Source organism: Beta vulgaris, chromosome 5 (genome assembly GCF_026745355.1).
Source record: "Beta vulgaris subsp. vulgaris cultivar EL10 chromosome 5, EL10.2, whole genome shotgun sequence".
In the NCBI taxonomy this organism is placed as follows: Eukaryota; Viridiplantae; Streptophyta; class Magnoliopsida; order Caryophyllales; family Amaranthaceae; genus Beta; species Beta vulgaris.
Window position 1 is genome coordinate 3,231,665 of NC_079206.1, and position 19,881 is coordinate 3,251,545.

Sequence of the window (19,881 nt, forward strand, 5' to 3'; positions counted from 1 at the left end):
ACATATATTTCAAGGTAAAAAGTTACCTTAAAAGTGGTAATATTTACTCTTATAATAAATTAAGTTACCTTTGAAATATATAGAACTATCCTTAATATAATAAAGTTATCCCAAAACTGACAAAAGTTACTCTAAAAGTGTTAAAAGTTACCCTAAAAGGGTTAAAAGTTACTTTGTTTTCAGTTTTCAACCTAAGAGTGGTTTTCAGCGGATCCTTCCCCTATATATATATATACATATATATATATAGCGTTATCCCGACGCACATATTCATTCATTAATCTCTAAAGATTAACTACCTCCATTTCTTATTAATCTACACATGTTGTATGTTGGTAGTATTCACATAATTCAATTTGACTATTATTTGTGATTTATACTAAGAAAAGAAGTCATGTGAGATCTTGTTATTTTTATCTCAACACATTTTATAACTTTTACTTGTTCATAAATAAATACATTAATGATCAAAGCTTTACATATATAAGCGCAAGAATCGAATTGTGTAGATACAACAAAACAGAGGTACGTAGTATATCGAATATGGATATCAATAATAAGATATAGATTATTGAATCAAAATTGTTAGCAAAAAATGTACGAACCTATAAATTATTTTAACAAAAAGAAACCCTAAGAAAAAGGTGTATAAAGAACAAAAGAATTTTCTGAAACTCAAAAGGCAACTAACAACTTTAACAGACTAATTCTTGGACTAATTCCCTTCTCAAATCAACATCAATAGTACAATTCATCAATGCAATGGTATGAAATTTAAGCTTCTTCAACAAGTGAACCTTACCCTTTAACATACTATAACTCATGAACTCCAAGTACCCTAAATTTAAATCACTCTTAAGCTTCTTATTGATATGATCATCCAATATTAACCCATTATTATGTGAAGAACTCAACATCATCTCAACATGAATCTCTTCTTCTCCCCTCGCCGCGATTCGGCCAGTTCTAAACTTGAGCTCAGAAGAACCAACTACAGTCGCATTCTCATAAATCATAATTATTGTCATATTGTTGCTAAGAGGATCAAGTTCTAAGTGCCCAAAATTGTGGTTCTTTAGAGAAATAATCATATGTGTTGTGATATTAAAAGAAGGTTTAGAAAAGTTATACTTTAGGGATTCTATGTTAATGGACTTTATTGTTAGGGTTGGATGTTTGATTTTTATAACTGATGCAAAAACCAAGAAACTTAAAGTTAGGAGTACTAAGAAAAAAACGAAATAAACCAAACACTTGCTGTTTTTTTTATCTTTATTTGGTTTATATGGGGGTGAAAAGATGGTTGTTGGAAATTGTTGAGTGTTTCCTTGGAAGGTTTTTGTGGGTGTGAACGACATTGGTAGGGTTTTTGACATCTTACTTACGAGAAGAAAGGGTTTTGGGGAAGTGTTTATATACGCAAGAGGAAAGAGAGTTCGAGTCATGGTAGGAAAAGAATGAAAAATTATCATGAAATCATACTTCCAAATTCCAATAGAGGAACAACTTAGTACGGGGATATCGTTTTGAACAATCTGTAGTATGTAATGCCTATTTTTGCCTATTTCGTTTAGGTTAATGAGAAGGGTTTACCCTTTTAGATTAATTATTAGAATAGGCTGTCTAATTTTAATATAAAATTAGACGAATTGTATTGAATTTTTCTAACAAGCCCATTACATTTGATTCTAACCAACACTATTTTAGTTATCTCTTTTCTTCTCCTTCCTTTTTTTTTTGTTTCTTGATTATTGACCTACAACAAATAATTTCAAGGTATTTTACCGAACGGATTAAAATAGTCATTAAACGGATTAAACTAGTCACTGAATGGATTAAAGAATATCATTATTGAATACATTAAAAGGGTCACAAAATAGATTAATCTGGTCCCTAATAGATTAAACTAGTCGCTATATTGAAAATGGTGGCATATTCTCCTCTTAATATTGGGCTTGGGCCGTGCCTAATTTTAAGTTAAAAATTAGGTGGTCTCTTACAAGACCAACTAACCCTTTTAATTTATTTATACCGCCATATTTTGTATAGTTGTACTTTCTCTACTCAAAGATAATATAATTAGTTTTCTCCTTCTTGTGAACGTAATTGACACATTGTCCGTGAACCACCTTAAATTTATGTGTTGATTATTCTTTATTTCTTTGTTGTTTATTTGCTTTCATTACGAAAATTATATATCGTCAAAAATAATAAAGAGAAGTGCATTGATCAAGAGACAAAGTGTCCATAAGTACATACAGAGCTACATTTTTAGGACAATGATTTTCCCAAACTTGTTTCACTCCAAACTACACAACTCTAACAAGATTATGGCCAACAATATTCCCATCTCTTTTAACATGAACAAAACTAATGGAATTAAAATCATTACACGTCTCAAGAACACCACCTAGTATAGTGTTCAGGTCTGAAAAGAACAAAGCGGCTCTTGTTAACCTTGTCGTGACCACGTCCAGATCCAACTCAATTATCACATTTGTGAGACTATATGTGGTATATGGATGGTTTTGCACTCGGCCACCTCCAGGGGGCCAAAATGCACGGACTCTGGTTAGAAAATATTATAATAGCTAGTGTAAAATATAATACAACATGCAAAAGTACAAAAGTACAAAAGTTAATCTGATTATGATATTGTTTTATACAATTTTTTCACCAAGTACCCCCGAGTTTCCAAAAAATTAACGTGGTCCCCTCCCAGTTTTCAAAATACACATAATACCCCTAAGTTTAAATAATAATTCACGTGTTACTCTCAAATACCTTTAACGACTAACAGCGTTAACTGTCGTAAGTCATTAACCCTAATTTTTTTGTTTTAAACCCTAATTAGAACAATTATCTAGTACAGAATAGAAGAACAGAAGAACAGAGAAATTCATGAGAAAATAGGTGCACTATTATTAACTACATCTTTCTTGTACCATTTACATATCTGTCACTGAATTAGCACTCAGAGGAACATTCTGATTTCTAGGCGCTCATAAGACACATAATTATTCATGGAAGACAAAAAAAAGGGGTAGCAAAAATGTTAACAACAAAAGTGGTATAAACCCACATATATAATCCTTTCAACTGTGTTTGTCTCCAAAATTGTGCCTCATCTACACCCGCATAAAACATCACTTTCCTTTTCTACAACTTGATGCAATAGCTATGGTAAGCCAAACTTGTACAAATTCTGTAGCTTACTTGCAGATATCTCACACGATTCAGCTTCAAATTTCCATTCACTTGACCACATGATTTATTTACATTCCCATTTCTCTGGTAGTCCAACCAATCCCTATATTTGCTACTAAATACTTGGCATATATTGATCATGAAAATCATCAAAATTTTAAAAAAATTAGAAAAGAAACTAGAAAGATACAAGGGGAATCAATACATCTTCCCTTATACTTCCAGCCCTATTCAAGACTGTACATAATTCTATCTTCTCAGTGTTATCTTTGCCTCTTTACTTTTCTTGTTCTTCCTTTGTATCTACTTCATATAATTTAGGATAAAGAAAAAAGTAAAAGGTATATGTATGTTCTGAATTCTGATCCTCTGGTAGAAGCAGGAAGGGCCGAGGCGTATAAATATTGCTGAAGAAGTGGAAGGTAACATCACTTGGGAGACTTCTTAGAAGTTCTCCTTGTGGAATTCAAACTTTGTTGTACCTCTTTGATTGTACTCATTGCATAGTACCTTCAATTCTTTGGCCAAGATTGGTGCACCACAGTAGAAAACACCTGCTCCCAAGATTCAAGCAATCATCAATGACCGAAGTCAGGTCAAAATTTTACTCCTACTTAAGAATGAAAGAGTTGTTAAGAGCTTGAACTCATATGAGCACCCTCCTAATTGGCTAGCTACTTGATCTTATAAACATATCCTTCAACAACAAGGACAAAGCCCTAATCCCAAAAATTGGGTCCATTGTATGATACTTCCTCCGTTCCATAATAAGTGAAACACTTCTCTAAAAAAACTCTCACATAAAAGAGAGAAGTATTTAACTTATTATGGAACGGAGGAAGTATTTTGGTTCACAGAGTGATGTAGACAGGATTTGATGCCACAGTTTGTCACATAAAGCATAAGACTTTACCAACTTAGTTATCTGGCATCCACATAATCCTTAATCCCATAGATCAGGTACATCCGAAATTGAGTTTCTCAATTTACCAGAAAGGTCGTGCTTACATATGTTCAAGCTTGAAGTTCAGATTTCGCCCCATCAAAACAGTTCAAAGTTTAAATCAAAAAGAAAAAATAAATAAGAAATGCTCTCTCAAAATTCTGCCAGCTCACCTATTCTAGCATTTGCATGCTTGGAACCTATCTTAGATAGAACCTTTTTCCAATTCGGCCTTGCGAAATGGGTACGGACCTGTCAGAAAAATGAACATTAGGGGAAGTTAACATTTAGAATCACAAACAAGATCTGACAAACATTGTCTGAGGCAGCAGGAGTAAGTGAGTAACTAAAAAACAGGCAAGGGGAACATTGCTTAACAGCAAGATACTAGAAAATATTGAGAAAATGGCATGATATTGTATATACCTTGGTGCCAGAAACAATATCTACCCCATTTTTGGCATGGTTGAGTGCTGCCACCATAGTGATTAGTGCTGAGCGTGCATCTCCTTCCTCGTATACACTGGTCAAGTAGTTGTGCATTTCAATCACACCCTGCCAAAAACCAGCAAACTCATAAGACCACTACTAAAGTTCAATAGAAATGAAATGGAACTTTGGGTTGTCAGATTTACCCTCTGATCAAGCTCAGCAACTTCATTCATGACCCCTCTGAACCAATCAAATGATCCTTGTTCCTTAGTTACCCAGTAGAAGTAGGCATTTGTGGTCCTCAAGGGCTTCTTTTGCTTTGGGGAGATATCATTGAGATCTGGTACAGGGTAAAGATCGGCAGCCTTTTCCTGATAATTAAAAAGTAGACAGCATATGTCAAAATTGGCTATCACACTTGCGTAAATGATGAGGGGTCAAATTATGCAATAATGCCATTATGGACTTGAAGAACATATACTAGAGGTGGGAACATTGAGGGACTTGGGACTTCTCAAGTATTAGAGAAATTTTGTTATACAATGCCTTTAAGCTTAGAGATCAGAAAGTACGCACTTCCTCCTCCTCCTTTTTGACTATGTTGTTAAGCAGATCCTTCAGGATACTAATGAATGGTGTTGCTCCAATACCAAGACCAACAAGGAGAAGAACATCATATTTACGGTAATCTTGTGCTGGAGCACCATATGGCCCGTCTATCAGCAACTTTGGCAAACTGAAACAAAGAATTGAATCTCAGATTACTTATAATCTCTTACAATAACAAGTTAAGATCAAGAAAAGTAGCAGTTTAGCAATGACCTTTTCTTTGTCGTTTCATCAGCTCTAAGAAGTCCACTCCTTCCAGGTACAGGTTCCTCACAAGCATCTCCAAATACCTTCTGTAGTTCATGTGTCCAGTCACCAAGCTTGCGGACATGGATACTGAGGAAATTATCTTCAGGAGCAGAAGTAATTGAAAATGGGTGCCTAGAAGACGGTCATGATGAAATACAAAAGTTTATATCCCCAAAAAAAAAGAACCTTAAAAGGATATTCTCACATAAATGTCACAGAAAGAAACATGTCCATTTTCCACATTTGCCACATACTATGTTAGAATAGAAAAACACTTAGGTTGAAGCTATGATATTTCTAAGCCCAAGACTAGAAACTTCACATCTTGATACTAACTACTGAAAGCCAGTTATATACATCATGGAACATTTTTATACACCTTTTCCAAAAGATTAATGTAGCATTCTTACTGTGATCTGGAGTGCAAAATGAGATAAAATTATCCTGGAAAGAAAGAAACATCCACCAAAAACAATTGGGAGTTGAAGAGATATTAGTATTTGCTTACCATTCGAAGGGGGAAACAGCAGGGCACTGCACAAACATGTACTGTCCACTTTTGTACCGAAATTGCGATGGCTTTGACATTTGCAGTGTAAGAACATTTCCTGGATAAATTGCCACCTAAATTGACGAGAATATAAAGGAAGACAAGTTATCGCTTCCGGAATCTAATATCCTAAATGTTGATGCAAGCAGCAATTTTTAATGCCACAGTTAGCTTTCGTAAAACAGCAGTAAACAACAGTTAATCTAACCTTCAAAAGACGGACAGAGTATAATCCAGATCGAAAGAATCTTAGAGTCCTTTCCCCGGCATAAATCAAAACCGGAATAGCGATATACATCCATGTCTGCAATCATACAAATCACTAGGTAATTAGTACAGAATAATAAGAGTGAATGAAATGAAAGGAAAAGTAAATGGAAGAATGGTCACAGAAAAACTACCGTCATTTTGTACCATTTCTTGACAAGATAAAGCTTTATCCCATGGATGAACAAACAAATATAGACAATGACCAGAAGGTGGTGTGAATACCAGAAGGCATTATATCCTGTGAGTCTATCAAAAGGCTTAGGCAGCTTTATTAGGCCACGTCTAAAATATCGAGTTGCCAGAACAAAAGCAATTGCCATCAAAACGACCATAATGACTCCTGTTATACCCTCAATACTTCGCACTATTTCTCCATATGTGGGTTTTGGTGTACCAAAGTCACTCAAGTAGCGAGCATAGTCTTGTGGTGATGACCTCTCCAGTCTTGGAAAATCACATGCTAGATGGTTCCCGGCATGAAGGATGACACCAACCACAATAGCTGCAGCAATTGTCTGCATAATTCAACAGTAAAAATTTACAAGACAAATACATGGAGAAATTAAGAGCATTTGGATATGAACTACAAGACTTGCCATGTGAGCTAATAATACCCCTCAATGCTTAACCACCCTAAGAACATTTCAAGCAGATTCATCAAAACAGTTGCTTAAGGAGTTCAGATGAAGGAAAAGTCACTGAACAGGTCTGCTGGAATTTTAACATGGTAGGCCTGTAAGGTTATCAGTACAGGACAAGAGATGCAAGCCGCAGTTATAACATCTATTTCTTACTATGCCACTGCTCAAAGACATTAGCTCTTTCTTCTATTAAAAGCATACAAATAAAGATGACATAAAGGCTTAATGACGAGATGACAAAATACATACGATCATTCAAAGTATGGCTAAGTACTCAAGTAGCAATGATAAGAACTGGCAGTGTCAACCACAAGTCAATCAAGAACAATAAATGTCAATTTATTGGCATCATGAATCTTCAGAATCTAACAAAATTGCAGAGATATAATCAACAGTTGCAATATGAAATTATACGATTACATTGTGATAAGGTCAAGCTGGAGGCAGTAACATTGAATTTTCAAGAAGAATCAGCAAACAACTCTTTCCCACAAGCATAATGCAAGATTTCAATTTTAATTTCACTAGTATGATGAACTGTAAATTTCTTTAGTCTAAATGCTTGATCACATTATCGAAGTTTTAGACATACAACTAAATGCTAAAATAACCAAGAACCATTCAGAAGATCTTATTCTCCCCCTAACCCTATTTTCTCTCTTTACAGCTAGAATCTTTAAGTTGATGTTTTGGTACTCTTTCCCTTCCAAAATGATAGGCCGCCATCTGAATGAGAGTATATTCTTCTAAGATTTAAGGAAATATACCATAATCATTCTTGACTATTCGATCCTTAATACTCCCTCATGCTCATATATTCTCTCTTTTCTTTTGATACCATTAAGGGTACTAAACTACTAATGTATTATACAACAACCAAAAATGAGTGACTAAGTCTAGAAAGTAGCTTATTATTTTGAAACAGTTTAAAATAGAAATTTGTGACCCTATTTACAGCAAAGGGAGTTTTAAGCTAGTAAAGGCAGTCACTAATCTTTCCCTGTGCAACATCCTTACATTTTACCCATGTCATGCTGCCAAATTGCCAAGGGCAAAAGGACCTGCCAACTAAACTAACTTGTTTCTTTGAAGTTACATTATACCATTAACTACCCAATACATCTCATTAGGTTCCCACCTAGGGCGAGGAAACTCATGCAGCATACAAATGGTCACCAACAATTTAAGTATACATACTAATATGAAAAAGGTCAAAACAATGGTGCTGACTTTCACATCAGAAAGTATAATTGAAAGGGGCCCACAAAAAGAAACGTATAAGATAAGCATATAAAAAAGGCAAAGTGTAGTAGGTATACCTTGTGAAAGTTGATATTGTCGTCAAAGGGCACAATATAAGCCAGCCTGGTGGACCTAATCCAAGTTATGGTGTTCCTACATACTGGAAACAGTATCAGAGCCATATTCAACTTTAAAATCTCAGCTGCACCTTTAGCTGTAGTAAGGCAGTAACCCATAACTTGGAATGCGGCTTTGTTTTTATACTGAAAGAACTTCCATAAGAACAAGCCGATCATAATCAAAATCCAAAGACTTAAAACCCAAATCCTCTTCCAATTATCTTGTAGAAAGTAGAACATTTTTGTTCTCATCCTTTGCATTGGGCTCTTATATCTAAGTCCATGTAAATTTTGGCTTAAAGCTTGGCTTGTATAGCTTAGTGCCTGACTGTAGCTCAAGTACGTGTCTTTTTGCAACAAAAGTGTCTCCAATTGCCACAACTGCATTTTTAGGCAAACAATATATCAGTATAGAAACAGAAACCTGATCTTGTGCATTTATTTGAGCTTTAGTGCGGTGTACCAGAACCTAACAATATTTAGTCTACATTCCATGATGGAGGGATGCCTTGATGGGTAACAAACTAGCAACTATTAAGTGTCGGATCTGCACGTGGGAGAGACATGTACATAGGTGTACTTGTGTCAATTTAAAAAGTACATTCCCTTGGTTTGCCAATAGATGTTTTTCTTTTGACAATTCACATATCTACTTTGAAAATATTTTAATTTTACTAATGTAGGAATACAAAGGTTACGAGGTAATATTGGATTTTCACAATATAATATATTCATAATATCAATCTAATATTTACTACTCCCTCCGTTTTCTTTTACTTTTTCTATTTGGAATTTTTTGTGAGAGAAAATTGGTCAAAGTAGGAATAATTTTCGAAAACGAAAGGAGAACTAGATCACTAAAGATATTAATAGTTAGTTTGACTATTGGCGGATTGTGAAAGTCATATTGGAACATTACTTCACAAATGAAATAAATGTGTATATATATATTCACCCTCCGTCTCTTAATAGATTTTTCATTACTTCAATGCACGTTTTCCGATGCATGTGTAGTATCATTATTATTTTATCTACATATTAGTAAAAAAAATTAAAAGTTTGATTTCCGCAATGAGACGAATCAAACAAGGCCCACATGACTATGTTTTATCTTATATATTGGAATTTTTTTTGCGAATTCTCTTTATCAAGGAAATATGGAATCATGGATAGCTACTTAATGGACCGGCAGTAGGTTATCAATGTAGATGAAGATTTGGTGGCCTTCAAAAGCCAAAGTGATAACTACTTCTACTTCCTAAGCAAAACGTATAATAGCTTTGAGCCATAGCAACTAGTTGTTGAGCCCAAACAATGCTCCGGACGCTTTATTTGAGTTACATTTCATTAGTTTGGTTTATGGACTTAAAGCTGTAAATAAAATCAAATTTTCCCAAGTCACTTTTAAGTTTTAAATGTTACAAAAAAAAACCATTCTCTAGGTGTCGTCGTACAAACATTGAAATTTTCTACTTCTACCAAGATTTGAAATTGGTCTACCATGTACGAGATAAGAAGTCATACCATTAAATCCAAGAAGTCATACAATGTGATGTATCGAGTCTCTAAAATAATTTCTTTTGTTTTTGGGCCTCCTTTCAAGAAACCGTGCTAAGAATAATTTCCTCTTGGCTATCGTCACACAGGGTCATTCATCCAAAGGCCCAACAAACCCCAAACCCCCCCTCCTCCAACATTGAAATATTTTACTCCCATTTAGAAGATAAGAAACAATACCATCGAATCCAAGGATCGTCCTTGATCTCTAAATTTTTTTCTCGAAATGGAGCATTTAAGATTTTAAGGCTATCAACTTAATAGTATAGACTATAGACGGTATAGTGGAGGCCTGGAGGGGGGAGTTAATACTCCCAAACAAATATGTTTAATTTTCTTTGTTGAAAACTTTACGGAAATTAAACCAACTACGGCGTGTGTAGAAAAAGGGAGGTAAAAAAAGTCACAACGCAAAAGAAAATAAAAGAGAGGCGAGGTCGTCTGACGGTAAGAGTCACGGACTGCTTAATAAATAATAATAGACAGAATACCACAAAATGTGGGGGGAGTAAATAAAGTAATAAAGTGGATCGTATAAATTGGGTTTTGTGTTTAATCCGTGAAACGGGTTTCAATTTCACGCCAACAACCGTCCTGCAAGGCTGTTTAGTCCGCAATTTAGATCATGCTTTCATATACTTCATCCGTTTTTTTTTACTCGTTACACTTCTCATTTCACGGACTCCTACGCAATTTTTGGAGAAGAGAGAGGTAGAGAGTAAAAAAGAAAAGGGACCCATGTGGGATGAGAGAGATAAAGAGAGTTTATTGCCCAAAAAAGAAGTGTAACAAGTAATGTGAAACTTCCCATAATGAAAAGTGTAGCGAGTAAAAAGAAACGGAGGAAGTATGTAAAGAGTAACAACGACTTCCAGGAAGTATAAAAGTACTAGTGTGCTAATGTCAAATGTGCGTCTGTCTCTTAAGTTGACTTCCACTTCCATTTTTTAAGATCGCATCATTTTTATTTATGAAAAGCTCTTAATCATGATTATAAGAAATGTGTTAAAATGACATTCTTTTTCAAGAGCTATATAGCATTTTAAGTTCCAAGCAACAAATTTGACACTATAATTATTTTCTTTTCCAAAGTGAAGTTTGTTTATATTACCTTTTTTATACCTACTTTCGAAAATAACTACCTTTTGAGGAAGAAAACGAAGTTGTTTTCTAACAAAGTCCAAGTAACAAGTTTGGTTTCATCTGGATTCTGGGTTAAAGTTTGGCTTGTGGATTCATAGGATAAAGAGTTGTAATGATAAAAAAAAATACTTGTTATACTTGTTTAACTATCTTTTCTTGGTAATTTTTAATTTGATCAGAAAATCACATATAATGAATTTGCTAATGAAGGTTATAGATTTTATCAACAGGAAGAAACTTATAAAACTTGCCGCTCATGGTTATTTTGGTCGATTGATTTTCAATTTAACATTTCTTGTTATTTGCACTTCTTCTTAGTTGTTTGGCTTGTAATAGGTATTTGGTTTACTATTTTACTCCATCCGTTTCCTAAAGATCTTCCCTCTTTCCGTTTAAATACGTTTCCAAAAGATCTTCCCTCTTTTACTTTATTCCTTATTTGGAAGTTTTTTTTTCCCTTTTGATCCTCTCATGTCTCTATCATATGGTCTACCATTACATTATTAATTCAATTTTACTCCCTTTCTCTCTCCTACTTTAACCCCTTTTTATTTGTTTATTTAATTTAACCCCTCTCTCTCTCCTACTTTACGTCTTTACCCACCCCACACCCCACACAAATGAATCTTCCTTGGTATCTATAGAAACAGTAACAAGAAAGATCTTTAGGAAACGGCGGGAGTAGGTACTAGTATTATGATTTTCAACCTAAATGGTTTTAATTTCAACCAATCTATAGTTGATGGGGCACTCGACACGATGGATTCAATGAAATTTCCAACAAGCAACCATATATGGTTGTGTTATGCTCGCTAGGGATATTATAGCTAGGGGTGTGCACGGGACCGGACTGCATCGGACCGGAACCGGTTGGATCGGTGGACCAGAATTTGTCTTTTCTTGGACAGGAGCGGATTGGAATTTTTCCGGTCGAGTCTGGTCTTGGACTGATTGGACCGGAATATATATTTTTTATTTTATTTAATATATTTATAAATTAGATATATTAAAATTATATTTTTAATAACAATAATCCTAAAGTAATAAATAGTAGGTTTTCAAATTTCTAATTTTCTGCCTTTTAAAACTTTTTTTAACATATAAATTTTTTTTTGCTAAAATAATAGAAATTCTGGTCCAACCAGTCCGGACCGGACCAGAAACCCGGAATCGGGAATTTTTGTGGACCGAGGATCGGACCGAAATCTCCGGTTCGGATCAGGGACCGGTTTGTGCACACCCCTAATTATTGCAATATGCACCCTCTATTTTCGAATAGTTGTAATGCTTTGACTTTACACTTTACACTTTACGCTTGTAATGCACAACTTTGGTCATTACTATCTCTATTTATCTATTTATGATATTAAAAAAAGTTGAAATCTTGTAATATATATCAAGATCAAACTAACAACTTACATACTAAAATTGTATTATATATTAGTCACAAAATTTCCGATTAAAACACATAATTAGTGCAAAAGTCAAAATGTTGCAAGTTTGCAACTAAGTATCATTCAAGCAACCACGAGATCATGTATATCCGATAGATGGTGACAAAAAAGTTACAACCATGGAATAAATTGGAGAAAATAGCAGTACCTCAATATATCCAAGCCCTTCTGGATCTAGTTCTTCCATGATTAAAGCTGCATATTCCTCAGCTTGATCTTTTAATCTTGACAACTTATTAGCTGATGCACTTAACGTTATGATCTACACGACATTGTAAAAGAATTTTAGCTCCAATAGTAAAAAAAAGAAAAAAAAAAACTTATGTAGCTGAAAAGAACAAAAGTTTGTGTTCATTAGTAACGACTTTTAGAATTTCTATATTATATTAGTAATTAGTATAAGCATAACAATTAAGAAATTTGTTTCAAATATTCAAGCAATTTAACTTTTGTGATTTTTCAATGCGATTGGACATATATCGTCATCAGCAACCTACCTAACCGTATAAAATGCGTTAGGATGAGGCAAACTTGAGAAAATTTTACCAATGACGTGTTTTAGCTTCAATAAGATAGAATATTCTAAACAATTCGTTGACGGCCTCCCACCTAGTTTACCAACTCCAAGTCTCCAACACTTCCAATAAAGGAACTAAATCAACAAATTTTGGGAAGAGACATATATAGTTAAGATTGGAGTATACAATCAACTAACTATAACATTACACAAGAATTATATTTTGCATTTCCCTTCTATTTGAAAATTACTAGCTTTTATGTGCACGCGATGCGTGCGTTAATTTCAAAGTTTGTTATTCTATTAGATACTCCATTCATACTTTACTTATGATTAAACTTAAATGTGAAAAATTCAACAGTTAGATGAGTTTAGATATATTAATTCGCTAATGTAAAAAAATAAAAAGGTTGTGAGTGATTGTTAACATTAATTTTTTGTGAATGAATATTGAACAGAAAGAACAAAATAATGAGTTGGTTTAACTGAATATCCAAAGGTAGTGAATGTTCAGACTTTTCATGTGCACGTTATGTATGGCATCTTTTTTAATAAGGTATAAATATTTTGTCTATTTAATTTTTGATTGAAGTATTTGATCCATATACCATTTTAAACTTGTTTTAAATGACAAGTTGGAATGAAGATTTTTAAATGATTTGCTTTTGTAATTTTTTTCATTCCATTAATTAAATCATTAAGGGTATTTTAGTCACTTCAAAAGAGGACACCACACCTCCTCCCTTGGCTTATATAATAGAGATAATCAGATCGCTTCTTAAGTTTTAACCTTGGGGATTTGACAAAATTCTCTATTTCAACTTATCAACCTTATACAAGTACAACTGTGCAACATAAATTGGTTAGTGCGACAATATAACACGATAAAATAATTTCGGATGCATACTTACTATGTTAAAGTGTAATTATAATTTTATGATAATACTATATATTAAAAATCACGTATGACTTTTGTTTGAAGTAATATGACTACAATCTATCGATTTTTTTTGTCTATTATCATCTAAGATAAGCATTATCATAGCGATTACGTAAGATTTATGAGCCTTGATTGCCTAAACTTGGCAAGCACAATCCCATATAATTCATCAACCAAAGAAATGAGCACGAAATCTCCGCATATGATGATAGAATAGTATAGGATGCTACAGAACATGGGAAGCGTAACACATGAGGAAAGTCTCAGAAGATATTAAATAAAGAAATGAAGCTTAACATCTACCCAATAATATCCCGTTTGTAATTGGAGTTGTTGGATCTTTCCTTTGAAACTCTATGCTCAATCCTAGCCACCAAAAACGGCCTAACCCGCAATTATTAACTAGAAAAAATTAAAAAAAAAGTACGCCTATCATGTAAACCGACCATCGTTTCGCTGACCCTCTCTATCATATACATTACCTGATTACCATGCACATTTGCTGAGTTGACACTTGACAGGCGCGAAGTAGTCAGCGCAAGATTAATTTTAGGTCGTCCACACATGACATATTGTGTCCTACTTTCATGCATGGACAACATACTCAGGCCTTGTTTGGTTTACAAAACAAATCATGAGAAGTGCAAATTTTTAGGAAGTAGAAGTATATGAAATTGTTTGGTTGGCAAAATCATGGGAATTTGCATTCTAGGAAGTTCTACTTCCTCCAAAATGGAGGAAGTTACTTACCTAGGTCCCCCTAGGTAAGTAGAGCTTCCCATATCAACCAAACACAATTTTACACTTCCTAGGAATTTCGAATACATAGGAAAAATAACTTCCTATGAAGTATGACTTCCTATATACAACCAAACAAGGCCTCAATTAGTTATGACATTGAGCAAATTAAGCTTAACCCAGTAGTAAAAAAAAATTTATATTGAAGTTGGGGGTTTTAATCTCGATTAGGGGAATTTGGGGAGAAGGTTTTTCTTTATCATTCCTCTACTTTCAAAATATCTGCGTATAAACCCAGACCGGATTAACTTATAAGAGGTTCCGATAGCATTACTTTTCATCTTCATCTAACAAAACATGTAAACTTAAAAAATAAATGAAAATATTTACCTCTTTAACTTCTTCTTCGGTCAGGCGCCCATCATCATTTTTATCCACCCTACAAAAGAAATGTAATGAGAACTATCAAAAATTTACTCTCTTCTGTCCCATAATACAGTACCTACTTCATTTTTGATGGGTCAAACTTTAAAATCTTTGACCGAATATTCTCATTTGTATATATAAAAAAAAAACATATTCATGTGGGATCTTGTTATATTCGTCTCAATGTGTAGTTTCATAATATCAACTTTTTATATTTTTTATTACTACGGAATTGAAGATATTAAAGGTCAAAGTTACGTCTTGGAAACCATGTAAAAAAGAAACAAGCACTATGTTATGGACGGAGGGAGTAGTACCTAAAGAATAGTTCAGGTTTAAGTCACCCTTGGAAAGCTAAATTAATTAAATGTCTTACCAATTACAAGTTAAATTAAAATATATAAAATATCACAAGGATTGTTACGCCAGCAATTGAAGGAAGATTTGAATATATAAATGAAATAAGTACGATATGTAATTTAACATTATTTCTCAGTTTCATAGGTGGCACAGACTAATGATTCTCTCAATTACTAATCATATCTTAATCTCATATGCATAAGCTGTTGAGCATAATTTTCATGCTTAAATTTAATCTTTGTTAATTCTTTCAACGTTAAATTAATACATAAGTTGTTTTTTATAATAAGATATATACTCATACATTAGAATTTCAGAAAAGAATGAATGCCAGTGTCTTGATTCGTTTGCAGTCTCTTTTATGTACTCCACTCGAATACTCGATGTTGGACATACTTAGAAGCAAACAAAAAAATGAATTATTTTCCTATCTAAACTCTTATCTTGAATGAAAAAAGGTGACTTCATATAGGGGAAAAACCCATATAAGGAGTAAAACAGAAGCGACTAAAATAAGTTTTTGATCTTAAATTTTCCTCCTAACATATCAAGATTATGTTTTCATTGCCTTGAAACTCTAAATAGAGGTCTCGTAGTATATTAGCATAGAAAATAGATCTTTGTTTATTTTTTTATTTTTAATTTATTTTTTGAGGGGATTGATCTTTGCTAATCAATATAAATTGTTGTATAATTCTCAAAAAATTAGTGTTTAATTATTGATGCCCAAAAATATTAAAAAAAAAAAGACAAACTGGGCATAATTTGAATGTTACCTAGTTACAATTCTTACAAATATAAGTTCAAAGAATGTCACAAGTGGTAAGCACACTATAGGGAAGTAGGGAATAGTAGTAGAGAAATAACTAACAAGGAACAAAAGTACTGCATACTTGAATCAGCGAATATTTAACAATTAACCACATAAAGTCGAATTTTGAATATTAACTTCAATTATTTATAACTTTTATTATCAATTAATAAAAATTATAAAAAGTTGATTATAAAGATATACATTGAGACGAATCAAACAATGTCTTAATAAAGTGGGTTACAATATGAAAATAGTACAAAAGTCAAAGTGAAACAACTAAGAGAGTAGTTTTTCCTATTCGACTTTTGTACTATTAAGTATTAACACTTCAATACTTTGACCATGATTTTAACTCATTTATATAGAAATTGTTATTAGTTCAACTTTATTGGATTTGTGTGACTATATATATATTCAAAATATCATATTTTTTGGCGTTTTTACTATAGATAATTAAGAATATTAATAGTCAAATTTTATTTCCAAACGTAAAAGTCAAATTGGAGTGACTACTCGATTTATCCCGTAATTAAATACATAGTAATTTTTATCGCATGCAAATGAATCAAAAAAGGCATCACTAGACTATATATTTCTTATACATAAGGAATAATAATTAAACAAGGCTAAGTGGTGAATAGTAATTACTCTGCAAGTATAACATTTATAAAGAACGAATGAAGTATGTTGCAAACATTCCAATATAAATATTGCAAAAATCAAAATATTGCCATTATCCAAGGGCCAAGAAGTATTAGAGCTTTTTTTTTTTTTACAGGAATAAGTATTAGAGCTGAGTGACACTCATATAAGAAATATCCAAATTTATCAAGGTATAACTATATTATTTCCTCCGTTTCAATTTAGTTATGACACTTTCTATTTTTAGAAGTTTCAATTTAGTTGTAACGCTTTTATTTTGGATAATAACTTCTCTCCATCTCTCTCCTATCACATGAAATCCTTTTATTTTCTTTCTCTATTTCTCTCCTCTCTAAAAATTGCCTAGTAGCCCGAAATTTAAAAAATATCACAACTAAATCGAAATGAAAAGAGTACTTGAAATATGGTCAACTTGAGAGAAAAAAAAAAAAAAAAAAAAAAAAAAAAAAAAACAAGACAATTTAGTCATTTTAGCACGGGGAAGTGGGGAACCAACCAATACACCATAAACTCCTCAAAGAGCACAATAATACTCCACCATATGCATGAGTGATAAGCCCAATGTTGGAATTGTACTTAATAGGCCAATAATTAGCTTCACTCACTCATAAGTCATAAACTCATAAATCATTAAGCAATAACTATAATAATTTAATGAAACTAATTACAACAAATCAATCATTTAAAAGACTAATTAATTAATGAAAATGAATACGTACATGTCGAAGAAGATCTGCAGACGAGAATCGAAACTTTGATCTGTAATCTGAGACCAATACTCATACAATTCATCCTTACTAATCTTCTCCACCTTCAATCTTCTCCTCCTGCTCAACGCATCAAACATTTCTAACGCGAATTCCTTGGAATTCAACATACCTAAAATCCACAATTACATAATCAGATTATTAAAACTTAAACTCAAAAATCATATCGAAATCGATTAATTTCAATTTATATGAATAAAAATTCATTCTACCAATGCATTCAGCGAAATCGATTCGATATAGAAATTCATCTTTAGCAAGCTTCTTGAAATTATTCTCAACTTCACTCCAAGTTGCATTTCCTTTACTACTAATGAATCTAAGCCCTTTCAAAGCTCGTTTAGCACCAGAACGAGTTCGATTGAGTTGCGCCAGCTGTTTACGACGATTCCTCGCTGCAATCGCCGGGTCAACTCCGGAGTCAGAACCTTTCATAGAAGGCGAGTTACTCAAGAACTTTCCAGAGAAACGTTTCGTCAATTGAGCAGAGAATGATTGTTTCGCTCTACTGATTTCCGCTTTAAGCTCATGTGAGAATTGCCGTATACGACTACTAGACGACGTCGTTCGACGAATCGCCGGCGTACGAGATGAAGACGACGATGTAGGAGGAATATCGAAGGAGGAGAGAGAATTATGAGTAGCCGATGAATCGACATTTAGCGACGCCGGTGCCGGAGAAATTGTGTTCGCCGGCTCGACGCTTCGGAGAATGATAGTTTCGTCGTCTTCGATGTCTAGGGTTACTTCGACGAATTCTTCGGCGTTTGAAGGTGGAGTTGAATATCCCGACGCAGTGACGTCACTTCTCGGCGAAGATCCGGCGCTTATCGCCGGAGCTGGTGTTCGAATGTTATCGGACGCCCACCGGCGTAATTCATGCCTCGAATATCCTCTCATTTTTAGTTTTTACAAAACAAAAACAAAAAGTCAAAACAGATTTTTCAACAACTAATTCCAGAAAATTGATTCACCATTGAATAATTCTTGTTAAAACGAGTCGGAGAATGAGAAAATGGATGCAAAAAACGGAGTAAAAAGTGAGGAGATGATGATGATGATGATGAGAGAGAAAGAGAGAAATGAAAGGATGAAAAGTGGTAGTGAGTATGATTTTATGGTGTTTATTCTCTTTATTGGTGAGTGGGATTGTGGGCATGGGTGGATGATGGTGGTAAGTGGTAACGCGGATGAGAGTGAGAAAACAGAAAGACGAAAAGGGAGGGAGAAACTAGAAAGAAGGAAAAGACTATAAGGAATTATTTGAAACTGAAAAAGGTTTTTTACAAAAATAGAATTTGGGTTGTCATAAATTTTTGGGTTTTAAACTGCATCTATATATACTTATACTTGGCTATTTGCAGAGTCGACACTCGAGAGATGATATCATACACATATTTTATTTTATTTTATTTTATTTTGGACCTTTTCTCGAAAACTCGTGGTAAGATAAATTTGGGTTTTTTTTTTTTTTTTGAGGGGAATTATCAGTGTAACCTCTAAAAAAAAAAAAAGATTACACTGATAATTCCCCTCAAAAAAAAAAAAAAAAAGGTTACACTGATAATTTTATTAAGTGCTAGCATGTTTACGATTAAACTTAGTATGAGTAAGAGGTTGTTACTAGAAAAACCAAATGTGATTTTGTAAAAACAATCTAAAGTTCTAAAATACAATTTGAATAAGGTGGAAAATTATGTTGCCACTTAAAATTATTTCGACGTAATATTACCATCGTCTCGCTTCCATATCAGTGCAAGAGTTTCAATTTGGGTTATTTTAATGTGTTTAATAAGTTTATAACCATAAATTACTTATTTATAGCTTTTTTATACTAATTAAATAATTAACTTATATTTTTATATGTCTTCATTATAAATAATTAGTTTTATTTAAGAAATTGTTACATACATCACCAATTATACAATTTAGGTGAATCATTTAAAAGTGATCAACATCACTATTACAAAAATTTGTTACAGGGGCTAGACTGATTAATTAAGTTTGTTAGGAGAATGAGACTGATTAAGTTTGTTAGGAGGGTGAGACTCATTAAATTCAATAAATGTAGTATTATTATTTTCATTCATATTTATATACAATTAGTTAAATCCAATAAATTCGATCAAATAATATTCGTTTGTATTCACATAAGCATTGGTCATATACAATTAAACAATAAGAAGAGTGATCAAGCTCCGATCTAACGAGTTTGTTAGGAAAGGTAAACTAATTGCATT

General features: G+C 33.2%; 1 protein-coding gene across 1 annotated transcript; it reads right to left on the reverse strand.

The window, feature by feature from the left end:
• Nucleotides 1-3,055: 3,055 nt before the first annotated feature.
• Nucleotides 3,056-18,952, reverse strand: LOC104892228 (respiratory burst oxidase homolog protein A). Its single transcript, XM_010678094.4, has 14 exons — nt 17,854-18,952; nt 17,594-17,753; nt 15,002-15,050; nt 12,565-12,678; nt 8,221-8,643; nt 6,392-6,775; nt 6,199-6,294; nt 5,949-6,064; nt 5,405-5,572; nt 5,159-5,318; nt 4,786-4,953; nt 4,577-4,705; nt 4,324-4,402; nt 3,056-3,761 (listed from the first exon to the last, which is right to left on the reverse strand). Exons 1-14 carry the CDS (start codon nt 18,539-18,541, stop codon nt 3,652-3,654), a joined length of 2,844 nt encoding a protein of 947 aa, XP_010676396.2. The 5' UTR covers nt 18,542-18,952; the 3' UTR covers nt 3,056-3,651.
• Between the last annotated feature and the right edge of the window lie 929 nt (nt 18,953-19,881).